The 21671-nt window shown below is 30.6% G+C and overlaps 1 protein-coding gene across 6 annotated transcripts in view; it reads right to left on the minus strand.

The window, feature by feature from the left end:
- Positions 1-21671, minus strand: part of LOC107457381 (Exchange protein directly activated by cAMP) — a 274203-nt gene that overhangs the window by 66186 nt on the left and 186346 nt on the right. For 5 of the 6 annotated variants that reach the window (XM_071177747.1, XM_071177748.1, XM_071177749.1 and 2 more), the window contains 4 exons: positions 8883-8943; positions 5440-5558; positions 3501-3738; positions 85-268 (listed from right to left, as the gene is read on the minus strand). In XM_071177747.1, the coding sequence (XP_071033848.1) occupies positions 85-268; positions 3501-3738; positions 5440-5558; positions 8883-8943 (602 nt within the window). Of the gene's footprint in view, positions 1-84; positions 269-3500; positions 3739-5439; positions 5559-8882; positions 8944-10987; positions 11373-21671 lie in introns of those variants that run through there. The other variant, XM_071177752.1, reaches the window with a different exon arrangement.

Here is a 21671-nt window from a genome sequence, read left to right on the forward strand (position 1 = left end):
TATTCAATGCGTCCCACCAACCAAGGTTTTTTTTATATATCGATACTAATATCTGCAAGGAATAAATATTTGTTCTGCACTTACGGCTTCCGAAGAATCATTCTAAATATAGCGTCAGGAGCTAGCTGCAGTAATATCGCTAATGTTTCCGCAAGTTCTAATTCAGCCTGTTGACGATCGTCAGCTGACGGAAAGCTTCCACTGTCGATCTGATCTTCCCTGAACCTATAGAAGAGGTATTTATCCTTGAACTGGTGCTCATTGGTCACTAAAAAATAAGAAAAAGCATCATTTGCAGTTTCATGTGCAACAGAATCATTTATATACCATAAATAAGCAAGCATATTTGAACCAAATTTTAAGGAACAGAAGGTAAGGCAAATTCCAAAAGAAAAAAATTCTTTTGAAAAACTATTAACTGGACATGGAACAGGTATCTAAAAAACCTAAAAATTGCATGTTTTGTAATCACTGATCTACAGCATTGGAGTCAGTATTTAAATATTAAAAAATTAGACTACCATGCCTTTCATTTCCACAAAACTGGTTTTTTTTCAATGTTGACGTTATGCACCACTTTCGGAACATGCATTAACAGCGCTAGCTTTCTATTAGCTAATTTAGTACTAACAGTCATGAATAACTGTTGAAATCTCACAGCAGTTTTGAAAATAGCATATTATCCATAAAATAGCATCATTTTATGTGACAACGGAACCTTCGAAAAACAACCTTAATACATAGTATTTAAATCCGTTATCCAATACAATTTGAATCTATAGCCAATTTGATTACAGAAAGAAAAAAATCACGAATCATTACGTCTATGAGAGGGGAAAATGAAAGCAAGTATACTTGACAAAAAAATTAATAACACATTGCGAGAGATTCGAAGTAAAAAAAAAATACGATGATTAACATTCAAAATGTTAATAATTATAATTCAACGGTGCTACAAACTATGTCAGACGCTAAAGTAAATGTGAAAGGAAAATCAATAAAGCCAACAAAAACAAAAGAAGACCATCAGAACATCTCAGAACAGGAAAGAAGTTTATATCGAATGAAGATAAATTTCTTTGGGATTCATCAATTGAAAAATAGCCATTTATATTGAAGCAAACTATGTGGAAATAAATACTTTTAGAAATTTAAAAAAAGTCTTCATGTAAAGCAGTGTGAAAATTTTATGTACACCTTACACAAGTACCTAGAGGACTTCTTGTTTAAAAGTCATCCAAAAGAAACCGTCTCTTTATAATGGATATCAAATTGTTCGTAAGATTGAACCAAGTTAATTGCATTCCATCGCTTTTAATTTTCTTCTCAGAAGCAGTTGCTTAAAAGCAAAAATTGGCACGTGAGCAATTAAGGTTGCAGACATAATTATGACAATTGACGAACGAATAATTAAGTTATCTGCATAAATTATTCTTCAAATAGATATAATGGATTGACAAAAGAGAAGAACAAAAGACATTCGACTTATCTTGCGTTTATTGTTGAGAGTTGTCCTTCAATTTATCAGTGAGTTGGATAGATATGAAAAGTTTGGCATGTTAAATTATTCCTATCAAATTAAGTAATTTACGAGTAGTAAGACTACTAAAATGTAGGGCATATTTGTCGTTTTAGGGATAATTGAATCAATATAAATCTATCAAAATAAATTTATTATCCAATTTTTATTAAGATTTTTCTTCATGTTAACTAAAAGAAATAGTGCATTTATGATGTTGAAAGTTGGAAAATTTTGGAGAAAATATTTTTTTTTCAGGTGATTAAACTTAACACTTATAAAATGTTTCCATGCCTGCCGTATAATACACATAAAATTCGTCGTCTCTTTTAAAAATCTAGTGAAATATTTAGAGATCCGATTTAAAGTGTAACATTTATATATTTATTCCTCCTACGTGGCACCGAAAACGANATATATATATATATATGGTCTTTCATATGAAAACTACCTGCACATGCGCTATTTGGATAACCGTTTGCTGATCTTCACATAACCACTCTTAGAATTACCAGAGCTGCAATGCCTCAGGGGATAAAGCGTTCGCCTTCCAATGAGGTGAACCGGGTTCGAATTCCACATTCTGTTTGCACCAACCAAAGTGCTGACGTGAAATATCCTCAGTGGTAGACGGATCATGGATTAGAGTCCCCTTGCCGTGAGGCGAATCGTGGGAGGTTCTCATGGTCTTCCTCTACATGTAACGCAAATGCGGGTTAGCTCCATCAAAAAGTCCTCCACGAAGGCAAATTTCTCTCTATAATCGATCCAGGAAGTTTCCTTGTCTTCTGGATTGGGTTCAAAATGACATGACTACGTATTTGAGCATTAGTAGTCGTAAACCCATAAAATTGGGTTTGCAGATCAAAGACAGTTATAAAAGAAAAAGAAAAAAAGTTATATGGCTAGAGAGGTGTGTGAGGAAGTAGTGCAGCACACAGTGCAAAACATTGGAATGAGTTTTCTATCTTATCTCACAGCAGAAATAATAATAATTTCAATACTTCGGCTGCTTACCATACTGAAATTTCCAGAACTCATACTTACGGCGGTTTGCGTGATTTAATTGCAGCAGGGCAGATTTAAAATTATTATTAATACTCAACACAAGGAAAACTTTTTCAATATCACCGACATCTTTTGAAAAGAGTTAAAATTTGAAATCAAAGTGCTTTCGTGAGGGCAATAGTTAGTTCTTATATAAAAGTTAAAAATTGTCTCTAATCGTGCTGAACATTTAATAAAAAAATTGGTTTGGTAATGTTATTGAAAATTATCAGGCTCACAAATTACAATTTCCTAAATAGAAACATGAAGGAGTTAGACAGAAACGAGACAACATTTTTGTATAAAAGGTGGAAAATGAGAAGGAAAGGAGAAAACAGACAAGTGAAAGTGAGTATTAGAAACATCAAGCATTTAAAAAATTTAATTAAAGTGGAACACCCTGTGCGTCTAGATTGCAAATAGAAAAAAAATAAACTTTGATGAGTAACGTTTTGGGGTTATTTCCTTTCTGCGGAAAAAAAATCGCTGACATGAAAAAAAAGCGGAATAAAAATAAGAAATACTACACAAGAACATATTTTTTTGGTCTTTTGGTAATTTGGAATTTTTATAATTTTTTTTTTATATATATAATTGAATTTTATATATATAATTGAATATTCTTAATTTCTACTTGAATGAAGTAAATATGTAAAATTAAAAATTAAATTAAAACGAAAATAAAATACTTGCAATTGCAATAATTTTACAATCACATTGGTATTTTGCATTTCTTATTACCATAATTTTAAATGTTGTGTCAAATATTTTCTATCAAAATTGAGTACGGGAGGGAAAAAAAAATAAAAACCATTAAAAACCCAGATTTGCGTTGCACTGTGAGAAAAATCACGAAAATATTGCCTGCTAGCGAATATAGTATCTTTCTCATCACCATTTTTTTAAAGAAATGAGATTGCTATGAATTACTTACCGTGGGAAATAACACCTTCTTCCATGAGTGCTTGCCACATACCGACAGCTTGACTTCGCGAGTGGATTCGAACATAAGAACCTCCTTGCTGCATCAACCAGTCCACCATTTCTGAACCAACAAGACACTTTCTAAATGTTCGAACGTGGTATTTTCGATCACGAATTAAGTGGGGGCTTTGGCTCAAAATTAGAGTTCTTAATACCCAGCCGGCACGTGATAGAGTCGACGATGGTTCCTAGAGAGAAAAAAATATCAGTAAAAAACAGCAACATAATCGATGACAACAGCTAAATATAGGATCACCAAAATGTATGGAAATAGTAAAACACCTCGCGATATATACATCAGGTCAAAACTCTGAAACTACGAGTATGAAACATTTTCTAGAGGTACAATCAATGATACCAAACTCGACTTCCTAATCTGTCCCCCCCCCTCCTTGGAGCATCTGCAAAGTTCTAAACAAGAACCCTTGTTTATTATTGCAGATTTGGATTTTTCAGCAGAAAAAAAAGTCCTTATCTTCTAGTGCTAGGGTTACACCAACGGCTAGCTTATGGGAAGGTGTCAAGTTAGGAGATATTTGAAACGTTTTTCAAAAATATCAAAATAGTCCATTTTTGTTTATCTTTATTAATTTTAAATCTGCTATGTATTTCTCGAGATCTCTGTGTTTTCTACAATTTTTCATTTACAATTATATTTTACAATTTACTTGCTATCTTCATTTTGCGATTACAGCGTCACCTATGAACTAAAATGCAAAAACCCGCTTATCAATACTGGCATTCCAGTTAAGATTTAGAAGAGTTGCAAAATAAATGTTGAAGACAGATATTTTAAAGAATTGCATAGGTATAACATTTACAAGAGGTTCAATTCATTAATTATAAATTGTTATAAACTCAAAGATTAATAAATAAAATTGACAAAATCACAATCGCAGTTAAAAATCACCACACATTTTATTAATAAAAATTATAAAAGAAACTTATGAATAAGAAGTAATTAACACAATTATGCCCACAAAAGTTTCGGCTAAACTATTTAAACATATTTCAATGCCTTAAGTAAAAAAATAAGAAAGCATACTTGAAATTTATTAAAAAAATAACTAAATAATTAAAATATATATACATAAAATTTGTCATTTACGTCAATTTATTTACACATAACCAACACAAAAATTATTGAAGAGCGTATAAAAAAATTTAAATCTAATTTTAGTAATTATATCGAATTAATTATTTCTATTTCGTTAACCATATATAAATTAAAATCTTATTTTAATTAATTGTATCGATATTCTTACACGGATAACACGTTTTTTTTAAATTCATAAACAATTTATCGTTTTAAATGTTTAAACTTCAATTCTACTACAAAATAAACATATATCTGCTTTAATTTTGCAATCAGTAAACACTAATTACTTTTATAAATAAACAAAACTAGAGTATTAAGTCACTTATGAACAAAATAACATTTAAAATTCCCTTTAAATTACAGTGAATAATATAACATCAACTTACTCTTTCTCTGAAAAGATTATAGAGTCGTTTCAACTGCCAAACAACAGCAACTTAATTAAACAAAGCACATTGTTACCAAACGCATTGCTCAAGTCTTAATTATACAATGGAATTTTAACAGCAAACAAGCACATTTACCTCACAGCAAATCCCACTTTGGATAGATAATGTGACATAATTACTATTTTTAACTAAAACCCATACAATAGATCGAACATCTTTCAAAGCGATGTGCCTTATTTATGCTTTCTCCAACGCCACGAACATGGGTAATGATGATTGGCGTCGTCTAACTGAAGTTACATCTCCAATTTAAATTCCATTATTATTTTTTTTAGTTGGAATGGGGTTAATTAGACATAAAAAGAAGCTGAAGCTCATAGAACAATGGTGATGATACCTACTTGTGTGATAGGAAGAGCTGGATTTGGTCCGTCAGGGGTGAGTGATTCTTTCTTCCCCAAGGGGGTGATGGAACGGATGTTCCCATTGGATGCCTTGCATTCATCTTGTCGCGGGAGTCCTTGAGATACATAAAAAAAAGTGATTGTGAAAAATGTTGTTTGGACACACAGGTAGGAAAGATCATGGGTCAGATAATGGTCAACTGGAAGAGGATATGTGTGAAATGTGTTTCAAACTTTCTATTGTAGGAGGGGAAAAAATGTTATTTAACTTTTATTGCACGCATTTGAGTGTGTTACCGGGAGGGAAATATTGTTTAATGTATCAAAAGTATACGGTGTGCAAATATGCGAACTCGTAATGAAAGTAAAGCATGAGTTGAGTTAGTTTTTAAAGGCTTTTCCGAATGACAAATAAAACGGAACATTTTTTTTTTCTTTCCATACCTTGATATTTCATGCTTCATATCCCATAGAAGCATCCTGTTTTGCGTAATACATCAATTATGATCCATATAAATATCCTGATTATTTATATTACATGTAAATTATATTTTACGCGTGTTCGATGCAAACATCTTGATACCTTGATTCTGCTTTAAATATAGAGGCTTACAGGCAGTCTTTTCTTATATTTTAAATTACTTATGGGCCATTATACAAACAATAATTATGTTCCCATTGCATACCTTGCATTTATTTTGTCGCGAAAATTTGTTTTTGAAAAACATAAAAAATGATCCTTAAATTGTCATTTGCACAGGTAGTTACGAAAAATTATGGATCAGACTGGAAGTATCTGGAAGAGATATGTGTGAAATATGTTTCACCCCTTGTACAATAGGGGAAAATAAATGTTATTAATTAAGAGTGATTAAAGCACAAAAAATGCTGAAAGCAACGAATTAATTTACACCCAAAATTAAGAGACTTTCTACCAATACTGAATTCAAAAAAACTTGTCTCGATGAGTGTATAATAGATCACCACTTGGCCACAACGCTCTCCTTATTTATGAGCAACATGGATTCATTTCTTTGAGGTACACAAAACATGTGAATTTTGAAATGGATCTGGTTTCAATAATCATCTGCGCTGCTACGGATGTATAACAAAAACCAGGTGTATTTTAGCGAGTTCGCCAATCCATGGACCGAAGGTGCCATGCATTTATCTCTAGCAAAGTAGGAACTTCGAACATCTGTTGTGATCTTTTCACATATCATCTACCATATCTCATGTAATATCTTTGACCAATAAATATTTCATATGATCTCAGTGTTTTTTCTTTGTATCATGTATCTTGTTGAAAAGGCTAAGACTTAGTTTTGATTTCTTTTGCCACATACAGATATCCTGATTTATCATATTTTACATTAATTGTAGACTTTATAAACAAAATAGATGTTCCCATTGAATACTTCCTGTCATACTATTTTCCCATGATGTTTCAGAAATTGGGTGTCAATGCAATTCTGAATACTTGTGATGTCCCCTATCTCCCCTTAAAGTTTGTCCCTGGGGACCCTGTAAATATCCTAATTATTTATAATGTAAGTGAAATATATATCACATAAGTTAGATGCAAAAATCTTGATACCTCTTATTTTTTTTATTAAATATGGAGCATACGTGAAGCAGCTCGAACCGCAGCGCTCATCCAGTATGTAGGTAGGGACGAGTAACATCTCATTTGCATAGAAGAGTGATCTTCCTGACAGAGCTGAAGATCTGGTAAATTCTCGAATTTTCGATTTCCTTGGATGACAGTCAGCTCACATCATGTTTTCCTGAAGAGGTACGCATGTCTGGGAGACCATCTACAGATATTTCAGAAGAGCACTAACTGTGCAATTTGCTCTTCTTGCTATATCATTTTCTTGATTTCTACTTTATGATGTGTTTTAAAAATGTTATAACTTCAAGGGGTTTAGGGATAAATTTTTCATGTCAAATGCCTTTGAGATTAGATAGATTTTAAAATAATTAGATTTAATAATGTGCAGCGGCTTCCATCTTATGGCTTATGCAAACTTCTGAATTAACCATTTTGAAGTCGGCGCATAGGTAGGCTCTGGTAGCAAAGTTTTTTTTAATACCTTTAAAAGAAATGGCTAAGACTTAGTTCTGATTCCTTTTGTCACATACAGACATCCTGATTTATCCTATTTTACATTAATTGTAGACTTTATAAACGGAATAGATGTTCCCATTGAATACTTTGCAGTCCTTAATACATAAAAAAAGCTTTTTGAAAATGTTATTTGGACACAGACATCCTAATTGATTTCTTAGTTCCTAATTAATTATGGTCCACATATTCAACGTCACAGCAGTCTTTGAGGTGCATGATGCAGTTATTATCAGAATACTGTTAAGATACATAGGTATGAAAGACCATGGATCAGATTATGATAATTGGAGTGAATTGGAAAATATATTTCTTTCTTTCTACTGTATTAGAGAATAAAAGCTATTAAAAGTTCATAACGTGTGTTATAAATGAGAAAAATCGCTATACCATCATACCAATTATTGGTGACGGAGCTTACTTCTTCCCAGTTATAGCATCATATAAATTATACGATACTCAAGTTAAGGCTCAAAAGTTGCAAGAGTAAGTAAAACAGTGAGTTTTCCATCTTATCTCACGACAAAGAAGGGAATAATTTCAATACTTCTGCTGCCTACTATGCTGAAATATCCACTTCGTTTGTTTGTGGGATTTGTTAGTTGCCAGCCAGATTTTAAATCAATATTATAATTCAATGCATTAAGAATTTTGACAATATCGCGGACGTATGCTAATAAGAATCAAAATTGAAATCAAAGAACTTCTGGGCGTACAACAACTAGACGATAAAAACATTAAGTTAATATATTGCTTAAAACTAATTAAGGTGTTAGGATTGGTGGAGGGGTTGAACACTTAATTAAAGAATTGGAATATTTAAATGTAGTTATGCAGTGAATCCGGCTACATTAAATTGTATACTATGTTGTACAAGCTAATTTTAAAAGGCGACCAAGTTGGTTGCCGAAGGGGGCTAGTTTATTCACATTCTATTTTAATTATTCATATTCTACTCAAATGTCCTGNAGCATCAAACATTACTATTGACAAGACAAATCTCTTTATTTATTTATCCAAGTTATGAATTATTTAAGATTTATTCGTTTAAGTTTCTGTTTAAGTTTCCATAATTTAATTTTGTTGCTGTAAATGAACTAAAAATAAATTAATCAGTACTTTATTCAGGAGCAGAACTTTATTTAAACAATCTAGAAATTTCACGTAATTTACTAAAATTTAAATCTTCACATGCAGCTAAAGAACATATTTTGTCTATGTTAAGGTGTCACAAAATTAAAATAAATCAAAAAAAAAAAATTTGAATTTAAATAATTTCTAAAAAAAAACAGAAGAAGAGAAATTAACAAACCTGTTAATGATCTCAATGTACTTATTGGTGAAACGATGTCTTCCATCAAATGCTTGTTCCTCTAAAATAAAGATAAAAAATATTATAATTTTTCAATTAGCAATTGATAAAAAGGATTTTGAGTTAAATCAATCATGAAAAATAGGTGTAAATAAATATTATATTATTAATAATTTATAAAATAGATACCATAATAATTATTAATGCAATATATAATTATAAATATTAATAATTATAATATTAATAGTTTTTAATAAGTTCAAAGTTCTGTCATTACTAAATAGAAGAATAAATCTCAACGATGTGGAATAAAAAGAAAAGGTTTTGTATTAAATCAATGATGTTAAAAATGATATAAATAGTATATATTTGTGTATTGTATCACTATAATTAATAAGTTAGAAAATTCATTGGAAAAGAAGGAATGGTAAAATAGAATATGGATTGAATCAATCAAGTAAAAGTCTTATAAATGCTGAATTATCGCATCGGGTTCTTATCCTGCTCCAAAAATAGAACTGAAACGAAGAACGATATCAGTTCACGCTTATTGATATTTAATATTATATTTTATTTTTATAACCGTCATTGAACAGCCGACCCCCAATTTACAGGTCGGTTGTTCCAATTTCTGAGTCGGATTTCTAATGTTCAACTCCATAGCCTTGTATTTTTGAACCCAATTCAGAAGACAGGGAACTCCTAGGTCAAGAATTGGGAAAAATTTGCCTTTAGTGAGGACTTTTTGATGGAACTAACCCGCATTTAAATTACATGGAGAGGAAGCACACGAGAACCTCTCCCGGTTAGCCTGACGGTAAAGGGACTCTAACCCATGATCCGTCTACCACTGAGGATATTTCACAGAGGCCAATTTGCTCAGGTCTGCACTCTGGTGCGGAATTCGTATCAACCAGTCATGCCTGCGATTCGAACAAGTGTGTTCATTGGAAAGTGAACGCTCTATCACCTGAACCATCCCGGCTCTTGATATTTAATTGCCAAAATTCATATTTTGTCTATATATCTGAATTTTTAGTTCTTGATAGGCATCATTTTATTATGAAACTATTTTTTTTAAACTTATTTTTATGTTTTCTTAAATTGTTAAATTTTACAAATATTATTCAAATGTAGTGTAAAAGCAAACGAAACATTAAATCCAAAGCTATATGTCCATGGGAAAAATTTTGAAAACATTTCTTTAGCATTAACAGGTTAAGCAAATATCTAAGACGATGCAGAAATGACTCCTTAAATAAAATGTTTCAAAAAATAAATAAATACTATGGATTTCTTAACTGTACTCTGAGAATCTATGAAGTGTTTTGGGGAATAAATTGATAATCACACAAAGTAACAATATTTTGCATTGAAATTTTGCTAATTATTCTTTTTAAATAAGTAGTTTTTAAGTTAGTGAAATTTACAGTAAGTAACAAAATACACAAAACCATCTTGTTGCTGACATGGAAATCTTGAAGTTCTTCGACAAACAAATTTCTTAAAAATGTTTATAATACCGAACGAAGTTTTTCATACGTATATAAATTTAAAAATTAGTTTCGAAGGATTATTTATTAAATTCCAAAAACGAAAATCTTCTAATATTAGTCCCATTAAAGCAAATATCAAATATGATCAGCGAAGAAAATATAATTACAGTTTCCAATTTAATTTTAAAAAGAATAACTCCTGTTAAAATTATAACTATTTCGAAATTTAAAAAAAAAAATAAATTCGATCACTAGAAGAAAACATTAATAAACATACAAAAATGTTTCGAAGCAAAGGTAAAATGAAGCTATCAAAGCTTATAAACAAAAGTTATTGATATAAATATATGTGAAAAAAAAAAAGAACTTTAATGCAAGATGAAATACTGATTTACTAATTTCGAAAACTTTTTATTAGAAAATTGATTCTATGTTACTAAATTCCAAATATTTAAAAATCGTTATACAATGAGATCTTTCTAGATTTTCATATTAACTACTGACTTTAATTAAAATATTTCTACACGAAATGTAAATATATATATAAAAAAATCATAGTACAATTTTAAAAAGGTCAATTTTTGAATATCTTAACAAAATTTTACTTACTATTTTATTTCTAGCGATTCTCACGTAAGTTTTCAGCATGGTTACGCATTTAATTAAAACATTTAATCCAATCAATTTAGCATTCACATCACAAAAACCAGATTATTGTTTTATTAAATCATCACTAAAATTGTTCCGCTGGTAATGTATCCAAGCGGCGTTTGTTAAAAAAAAATGATCTTTTAAAAATAACAAAACATTCCAAAACAGCCCAGCATTCGCAACATTTTCTTCCACTTCGAAAAACAATTTTATTCTTCTCAAAAGTAACAAATCATCCACAAACTAAAAATAAACTCGAATAACACACGCGGCAAAGAAAAACACTATAAAATGAAACCCGAAAACCGAATTCTAAGCGCGATTTGTTCCATAATAAATCTTAAAAAACAGCTCTGGTCAAGAGTGATCACATGCTTATTACGTCATCCCGCCATTGGTCATACCCCATCCAATCAACACCGAGGAATCGTGCAGGAAATTGAGGAGTAAGAAACAAGGGTAAATTAATCGTAAGTGTCGTTGTCGAAAATGACAAGATTTCGAATAGAACGACGCGGATCTAGGAGAAAATTTTTCTTTTATTAACTGTTCTATTACATTAAAAATGTTCTCTGAGAATTCGAAAGAGTTAAAAGGAAGCCAAGATAATTCTTTTGAAGGCTGATTCTGAAGCTATTGAAGCATGTCGGATGAGGCCATACAAAAGGATGAAGATCTTGAGACAAATTTAAAACTTTCGTAAATATCTCTTTGACCTAAATCCTTTTGCACAATGCGTTTAAAATATTATTAGTACAATTGATAAAGCATCAAACATTACTATTGACTTTTTTTAAGCGCTATAAAAAGTTGATTTTAAAACTATGCCGTATGAATAATTAGATTTAACGGGATTCACAGATTAAGAATCAAATTGGAATTTATTTTTATTCAATGTTTTGTAAAAAAGAATAACATGTACTTGATATAACAGCGAAAACTAATTAACTGATGCCCTTAATGTTAATACTTAACTAAAGATTTTTTTTTTAATGTATTTTAAGAAAAATAGTAAAGATTATTTATTTATTTATACAAAAGTCACTAGCAGTAAAACTTTTTGCCTTGTTATTAAAACAATATCATTATTTATTGCTGACAATCATGATCCATTTGACGAAAAAAAAAAATTTTTTTTTAAATATCACATTCAATTAAAAATGTAAGAAAATAGTTCTAAAATAATGAAGATTAACAGGAAGTTGCGTAAGAAAATTCTGAGCATGTTCAAATAATGCAAATTTAAAGCTACTGTTATTTTGAAATAGAAAATAAAAACCGTTAAAGTTGAAAATAAAACACACTTTTTAGTACTAGATTGCATTAATGAGTGTGTAATATCTGTTTTCAATAATTAATTTTTCTTCACTCGTTTATGAAATATGATAATTTGTGTTTCATACGGAAAGCGGCTAATAAGCAATAGCTCAGTTAAACATCATATATCAGTTATTAAGTATATACTACTAGGGTACTAAGCCCCCTGTTCGCTGCCGCTAACCATCTCCGATATTTGCTTCGCAATAATTGTGGCGATGCAAGCAGTTTTTTTCAACGAAAGTTGAAATTATTCACTTCAAATATGCGTATTATAAAGAATTCTGCGTACTTATGCTTGTGCTCTTACTCCCCACGTCCAACATTCATTTCTTTAAATTATTTATTTTGAGACAAATTTTATTGATAAATAGTATGAAAAATCTCGTATGATTCTATTTCCCTTATGATTGTATTAAGATCTATTAGAGAACAAAAGGAGTTTTGCTTTGTAAGCATTTTGATTGCTTACATCCGTAATTTTACATTATAGCAAATATAGAACCGCCCCTGCAAAATTGGTAGCATTGCCCATAAAATAAAAAAATTGCTGATTTATATCTCTTTTAAAAGAACGAATACAGTTCATAAAATTACTAAAGAATCATCTTAGTCAAAGAATAGACACCGTTCGTAAAATGAAATTCGAGACAATAATCACCACAATTTCGAGACCAACTGCATAGCGCGTTATCATTACGCATAGGCCGCCTATACTTCCCTCACAAGCTGGTACCCATCGATTTGTTGAGGCGTGAGTTTCGAGTGGCCTCTGAGAATCGAACCCCAATCCTTCGCACTGACAACTCAGTGTCTTTGACAGCTGAGTCATCGCAAACTTTCAATTCTTAAAAGAATAAGAGGCAGGAAATGAAAAAAAGAAGTAAATAAGCTTTCATATTTTTTGAGCACTACTTTACATAATAATATTATCAACTTTTATTTGGTTAATCCTGAAAATAACTAGCGAAAACATTCTTAAACTGTACAAGAAAAAAAGCAAAGTGCTTTTGCGTCTTTTTTTTCTTTCAAAAATCTCAGGTTTAAAATCATGAAAGCTAATCTCAATTACAAATGCTAATAATATAATGGTGAGGCTAACACTGGCTGAATATGTAACAGATAAAAGTTAGGCGAGCAACAGTTTAGAAATATTATACTGTGTTTTAACATGCATGATGGTAATTTTATTTTGTTTACAGAGAATTTCATTCTAATTTGGTCTTTAAATATAGTCAATCAAAATAAAATTTTTTAAATGCTTTGCCTTTCTGCACACGTAATTCTAAAAGAAAAAGAAAACTTTGACTTATATGTTTAAAAATATGCGATGGAACTTTTTGTGTACCATACCAAAATGCTTAGCTCGTTTTTCAGTCGGTGATAGGTTATGATTAATATTCGTCATCTTGATTTCAACAGGTTTCACGATTGTTGCAGCATGGTACCGTAGTATGGTCAAAATATGTTTTGTAAGCAGCATCCTGAAGTTTCTAAACTCATTTTTATAAAACTCGCGAACATACCATGTAAAACGTTCTTCTTATAGGCTCCTCAGTTACAGTTAAAAATGAATGTTAAATTTCAAATTTTAAAAAAAATGAATATTAGTCGTGCTGCTACGCTATTTACATAGCATAAAAAATGCTCTGGAAAAGCAGAATAAAACATTGATGAAAGGCATAAAAGGTCAAGAGTTAAGTTATTTCACTAGTCTTATAGTGTATAATTGTTTTCTTAAAAAAGATTTTAATGTTTAGTAAGAATTTTTGCTTGAAAACATTTCTAATTAAGCAATTATTTTTGCAACATTTCCGTTGCAATACAGTTGATTTATTGATTCAAGGACAATAATTATGCATGCGTGCACTCCTACCGTAATTTAGATTTTGGTGTATATGGTGTCACCTGGTCTCAGCACCACGCTTCCAAATCGTCTAATTATGTGTAGATTTTTCTGACTCTAAAATTATCGGAGGCATAAAATGATTTATGAATCTCTTGATCATGACTGAAGAAAGTGCTCTAAAGTACTAAAAGAAGTTTTATTTTTCTTAATTATTATTTTGGCACACAAAATTAAATACTTGAAAATAGAGCCACTATAAAGAAAAACAAACAAATTTCCCAGGTATAATGTTTATTTACGCTGCGAGAAGTACAGCTTTCTTTCTCTCAAAAAATAAATAAATAATAAAGAAAAATCAATTTCACTGCAAGTTCTTGACCAAACAATCTCTGACAAGTTCTTGAAAGAAATAATGTACTTTAAAAAAAATCAATGCTCATCTAGAAAAATCAATTTCTCTTATAACCATAATATTGATCGAATTTGCTGAAAATGTAGGATTAATTTACACGATAATATTATTCAATAAAATAAAATTGTAATAAATTTCCACATTGATTTACTCTGTTTTTAAGTCTCTTCTCTGTTGGCTGGTTCGCATATTCGGAAACTTAACGAAGTATCAACTGTTTGTGGTACATTTTTTTTGCGGCAAATCATTCGGTTTTCGCAGTTTTGAGTTACAAATGAGTGAATTAAAAGATAATTGATGTTTTCTAGGAATCCGAAATTTCATGTTGCGTGTAGTAAAAGGATTGTGACGTAAGAAGGAATATTCTAAGGAAAGAACTTATTTCCGTTTATTATGATTAATGAGCATAAACTTTGACTACATTCATCATCGCAACTCATCAACCAAGGTGTGACAGTTTATGACTGACAAGTTGTTTTCAAAACAAACGATTTCTTTTTTTATATTGTTTCTGCATTATTTTTGTTCAACAGCAGCGATTAAGTGAATTATGTACTGTGTTTAGAATGTCTTAAATTTTAATTTGCAGATTAAGATTTTTTGTTTCAATTTAAATAAATGAAATATTTTTTTTTTAAATCTTTAATATTTTCACTAACATTAAAATAATATGAGATTGATGAATCGTAATAACTCTTTGACGTAGATGGCGCAGCGTTGTCCCTTTTATATATTTTCTTTCTGATGCTCTAATTATAAACCAAAATACATTTTGGTATTTTTAATTATAAAAAAAGTCTAATAGTTATAAAAAAATCAGTTAGATTACCTGAATTATATTTGTACTAAAAGAAAAAATACAGAAAAAAAAAACAGAATAATTATTTTTTCATTCATATTCAAAAAAATATCAATAATTGACATCGCAAATTAAAAAAATTTCAATTATGAATATCTGTTTCTCTTAGTTCTAAATAACTGCAAATTTGAAAATTTGTTGCTTGTAAGTAATCCGTGTTTGTAAGATTTTACTTTTAACGCAGAAAAAGACACCAGTGTTTCATGTTGCATTGCATAACTATAAATAATTAAAAGGCTAAATATAATATTTTCCCCTTATTTTGACCTAAATAATACGAAATAATGAATAAACTAAGAAAAACATGTTAAATAGAAATTTTGCATCAAAGGAGTAAGTTAACTAAATAACATTTATTAAATACCACTCAAACCAGTCAGAGAGTAATAAAAATTTATAGTAAAAAATTAGATAATTTGAATAATCAAATCTGGGTATTTGATGGAATCTAGCCTATTTATTTTTCCTTACAAGCCAGCACATCCAAAAAGGAGAATAAAGTTGTAATTAAGCCTTAAAAATGTCGAAACTTGTGCACTTTTACGAGTTTCTTTCTTGTAAAAGAATTGTTTTTTAATCAAGCTGTACAGCTAAAAAAAAGCATTTTTCTTTCGTTTCTTTTCTTTCTTCGTAAACAGTCAAAGCGAACTGCGTACCCCGCACATTTTGTTTCCTAGCTCTCAACTAGCAGGCGAAGATCATGTTTTCAACGTTCTTAAGTGAGAAATAAAACACCTGTTTGCACCTTACATTGGTTTATTGACATCTTTTTAAATTATAATCAGGTACAAAAAAAGGTCTTAGAGCATTATCACTTTTTATCAATTTTCTAGAACAGAATTCAAATCACGATAATGTATTCTTTTTCGAAATGTAGTTGTTTTTTAAGTAATTCGAACTCGAGTGAGAATGTAAAATAAAATTAAAATTTCTAAAAATCGAATAGAGAAAAAGTTGCTTTGGTTAAAAGATAACAGTAAATACTATATACCTGCATAATCAATCATGTAGTCAAATAAAAAAAAATTTAATTTTCATATCCCTGATTAGACATTCAAGAAGCAATAAACTAACCATAAAATTACTTTATTGCAATGATTACTTACAATTTGGATAATGTTATAATAAATTCGGAAGTTATTATTACGTTGTTGAGTTCTTAAATTATTGAAAACAGTAGAAAGGCTTGCGGAAATATAATGATAAAGCACATATAAAATTTTTCAGGAATTTTTTTAATGGAAAACATCACTATGTCCACATAGGCAATAAGATGTTTCGAAGCGTTGGGTTGCTATCAAACATAAATTCCAGAAACTTGTTAAGTATTAAGCTAGAAACAGTACTAAGGCTCACTTTAATCTAAAATGCGACCTTTGAAAAAAGTGCCACTTTTAACTACATTGTCTTTCATATGTAAACATTTAAGTGAAATTTGCCTTCGTGGAGGACTTTTTGATGGAACTAACCGGTATTTGCGTTACATGGAGAGGAAAACCACCACCTCCCACGGCGAGCCTGACGGCAAGGGGACTCTAACCCATGATCCGTGTACCACTGAGGATATTTTATGTCAGCACTGTGGTTGGTACAAGTCGGATGCGGAATTCGTATCTATCAGCCATCGCTGGGATTCGAACCCGGTTCACCTCATTGGAAGGCTGACGCTCTATCTCCTGAGCCAGATAAACATATTGCATAATGAGTGCCAAAATGTTTTCTATTCGCCTAAAAAGTTCTCGAGATATGGTGAAGATATGGCGTAAAACGGTTCAAATTTCGTACCGCTCTTTTGACCAAACTATTTTTTTTTCCAATGCCCACCTGTGTTAACATCCGTCAATTCAGGCATATACNAAAAAAAAATTAATTTTCATATCCCTGATTAGACATTCAAGAAGCAATAAACTAACCATAAAATTACTTTATTGCAATGATTATTTACAATTTGGATAATGTTATAATAAATTCGGAAGTTATTATTACGTTATTGGGTTCTTAAATTATTGAAAATAGTAGAGAGGCTTGCGGAAATATAATGATCAAACGCATATCAAATTTTTCAAGAGTTTTTTTAATGGAAAACATCGCTATGTCCACATAGGCAATAAGATGTTTCCGGGCGTTGGATTGTTATCAAACATAAATTCCAGAAACTTGTTAAGTATTAAGCTAGAAAAAGTACTAAGGCTCACTTTAATCTAAAATGCGACCTTTGAAATATCCGACCTTCCGCTTATAACTACTTTGTCTTTCATATGTAAACATTTAAGTGAAATTTGCCTACGTGGAGGACTAACCGGCATTTGCTTTACATGGAGAGGAAAACCACGACCTCCCACTGCTTGCTCGACGGCAAGGGGACTCTAACCCATGATCCGTGTACCACTGAGGATATTTTACGTCAGCACTGTGGTTGGTGCAAGTCGGATGCGGAATTCATATCGATCAGCCATCGCTGGGATTCGAACCCGGTTCACCTCATTAGACGGCTGACGCTCTATCTCCTGAGCCAGATAAACATATTGCATAATGAGTGCCAAAATGTTTTCTATTCGCCTAAAAAGTTCTCGAGATATGGTGAAGATATGGCGTAAAAGGTTCAAATTTCGTACCGCTCTTTTGACCAAACTATTTTTTTCCCGATGCCCACCTGTGTTAACATCCGTCAATTCAGGCATATACAGGGCGATTTTGTTGGCCTTTCTTTCAGGGGCACCATATTAGGTGGGCCAACGTGAGGACAGATAGTACAGAGAAGGAAAGAACAACCATGCCTTGCCCGGGATTCAAACCCAAAACCTTTCTGATCCTAGGACAGTTCCCTGCCCCCTACACAGGCCGGTCTGCTTTGACCAAACTATTGGAACCATATTTCCCAGATTACGGCTACCTCCTATATTTTGAATGTACAAAATCTGACTCCTTCAACCAAAAAAAAAAAAAAAGGAATGTTTATTCCGAAGAAGTGCGTTTTTGCGTTTGATTTCTTAACTTGAAATATCGCCTGCACTAACTAATTTGCATGTTTGAGATTTTCCCCTCGAACCATTAAGATTGAGTCCTAAAACGTGAAGATCCGATCATTAGATCAAAAGTTATTCAGGGTAGGCAGTTCATTTAACTTTTATTTTTATTTTATTTATTTACTTTGTGTACTAAATAAAATTTTACCTATTGACCACTATCTTTTGAAGGCTGTTTTTGGAGAAAAAAGTAAGAAAAAAAAACTTTGTGCTAAAAAATATTGAACATAGTGTTGCTCTATGATGCTGATCATAATTTTGCTTGATTCGATCATTTCATTCATAATCTAGAAGTGTTTTAGAATGGATGCAAGAATGAAGTAACGTTATGTATCGTAACTTTTAAATTGTTGTTATTCCTATAATAAATAATTGTTAGAGGACTTATTTAAAAGTTCAACAGGCAACGCAATTATTTTAATACATTATTTTCTATTCGAGGAAAACTAATTCAAAACAAGGTGTTCACGGATCGATTGGTTTATTTCGATTACTGCTTGGGCTGTGAGCAGGATATGATGATTATCGCTTTACAAATCTTAACAAATCCGTATTTGTCAGACCACAAGTAAAATGTAGAAGCAGGAAATTTTATTTCACAATTCAACATCTAAAAAAACATTTAGGTATGCAATTGTGTTTTAAATGTAAAGGTAAATAAACTCAAGACCTGTTGCTTTTTTCATATAATGATGTAGAAAGTTTTTGTTATTAGGAACTTACTGTGTTTAATACCTGACTACCGTGCGTGTCTTTTTAAATAGCTTGTATTCTAAAACTCTCTTTTTGATTTATTTTTAACTATTTTTAGAAAATTTTCAATTCGTATTTTATTTAAGTTTGTTATACCAAGTAATAACAGTCACGAAAATTTTGCATTCTTACTCTAATTACAGGCTATATATGATAAAGTTACAACTTTACACTATTTTTATTTCATAATTTTATCTAATAACCATCGTTGAACAGTAACGGATCCATCTTTTTTTTATAATAAAAGTCATAAAAGTATTGTTTTTCTATAAATATTTTTTTAGTTCGTTTTGATACACATATAATTTAATAGGGTAGTATTTTTTATTTTTAAACTTAGTGGATAACAATTGTAAAAAATGAGTGAAAACAATCCCACGGACAATGCGACGGATTTAAGGTTATGTCAAGGTACGTCTCTTGTGAATATCAATTGATTGTTAGGTTTTCTCTTTTGAAATTACATTATGACGCATTCACATACATTATTAATACAAATACATTTTCCATGGCGAGACGATGAGGCAACCACGAGCACTTCCACTGGTTCAAGAGGTCCACGAGGGAAAAATGCATAATATTACCGTTATTACAGAGCACGGATGCGAGTGGAGCAGAAAAAAGAGTCGTTGAATAAAACTAGTGATCCTTCTACGACTGCTGATTCTTCTACAATTAACGTCGCTGGTTACGAAGCTTAACTTCTTCCTCGCGGAGGGACTCCACGCACTATTTTTATTTTTTTTTCTGTTGGACTAACGGGATGGGGCTGGATATAAGGTTGTTATGCAAACCGACTGCTTTTTATTTCTCAAAAATGATGGTACCGATTGATCTGAAGCAGGTTAGGCCTAAGATCGCTGCCGGGAATAGAACCTCGGTTCTTCAAAATGACAGCTTAGTGCCTTAATTACTATGCCACCGCGGTTCATTCTATGCATTTTCCTTATAAAAAAACTTCATCTTCCTCAAGAATTTGACCATGTGATTTTCCTCATGAGATTGAAAAACTCGATATTTTATTTATTCACTTTTTTCGACGCAATATATTACTCAGATTTCTCCCGGACTTCTTCAATTCGAATAAAACTGAAGTTTTGAATGAAAATTTACTTGAATCGTCACATTTTTTTTCAAATTAAGGACCGTGTGATGCCGTATCACGAATGGCATTAAATCATTTCCGTTTTCTTCAATCTTATTTCCTTTGAGACAAATAAAAGACTAATATATCCTCTGTTTTTTTGTCCCACAACGTGACTCATGAAAAAGAAAGGAGTAATTTTATCAAACATGAAAGAAATCACATGAAACTAAATGCCTATTGATCTCAATTAATGATCACAGGTTTTTCAAGGTCATATTAATTTTTTTTATTACAGATCCTGCGAAATTCATTCAGACATTTTATTTATCGATCCCTTAATGGTCTTAGTCTCTACTAATTCTTATTTATGTTTTTTATGTCATGTGATATGATTTAAGTGTTTCTTCTTATGAAATCGATGTTATTGTTTTTCGTTTCATTTACAAATGATTTATGGGGATTTAAATTTTAAAATGATATGTCATGAAAAAATGGCTAATTTCTAATAAAAATGAGTTGCATTATAGTTCTTTTTAGAAATTTTAAATTTCGATTAGTAATGTATGACGCAATTCAATTCTGAATAATTTATACTGATTACTTAACTCTCATTATCATAAAAACCTCTGTTTAAAATGTTTAATGCTATTTTACTAAATAGATGTAATATTAAAAGCAGCATTTCTTTTCTTTAAAAAATTCTTTTTCTGATTATTTTTCTGAAAAACTAAATAAGCGGGAAAAAAGTTTTTCTTATGACAAAAAGTATTTCTTTGTTTAAAATGTTTAATGCTATTTTATTAAAGAGATTTAATATTAAAAACAGCATTTCTTTTTTTAAAAAAATCTTTTCTTTGATTATTTTTCTGAAAAACTAAATAAGCGGGAAAGAAGTTTTTCTTATGACAAAAGTCTTTCTTTGTTTAAAATGTTTAATGCTATTTTACTAAATAGATGTAATATTAAAAGCAGCATTTCTTTTTTTTTAAAAATTCTCTTCTTCGATTATTTTTTTGAAAAACTAAATAAGCGAAAAAAAGTTTTTCTTATGACCAACCAATACTAGTATTTGACTAAGCTTAATTATTTTTTAAACCATGTCATAAAATGTATGCGTATGTGAATTAAATGTATTATAACAACATAAATAGACTTAACTAAAACGATATATTACTTTATTTAGTCAAAATATATAAATTTAAGAAAAACATAAGTGAATTTCAAAGCTCAAGTAGACCAAGCTATATTAGTTTTTGTCTACAGTATATATATATATATATATATATATATATATATATAGTATAATAAATTGTTTTTGCATGAAAATGGAAGAAGAGAG

Source organism: Parasteatoda tepidariorum, chromosome 2 (genome assembly GCF_043381705.1).
Source record: "Parasteatoda tepidariorum isolate YZ-2023 chromosome 2, CAS_Ptep_4.0, whole genome shotgun sequence".
NCBI classification, from domain to species: Eukaryota; Metazoa; Arthropoda; class Arachnida; order Araneae; family Theridiidae; genus Parasteatoda; species Parasteatoda tepidariorum.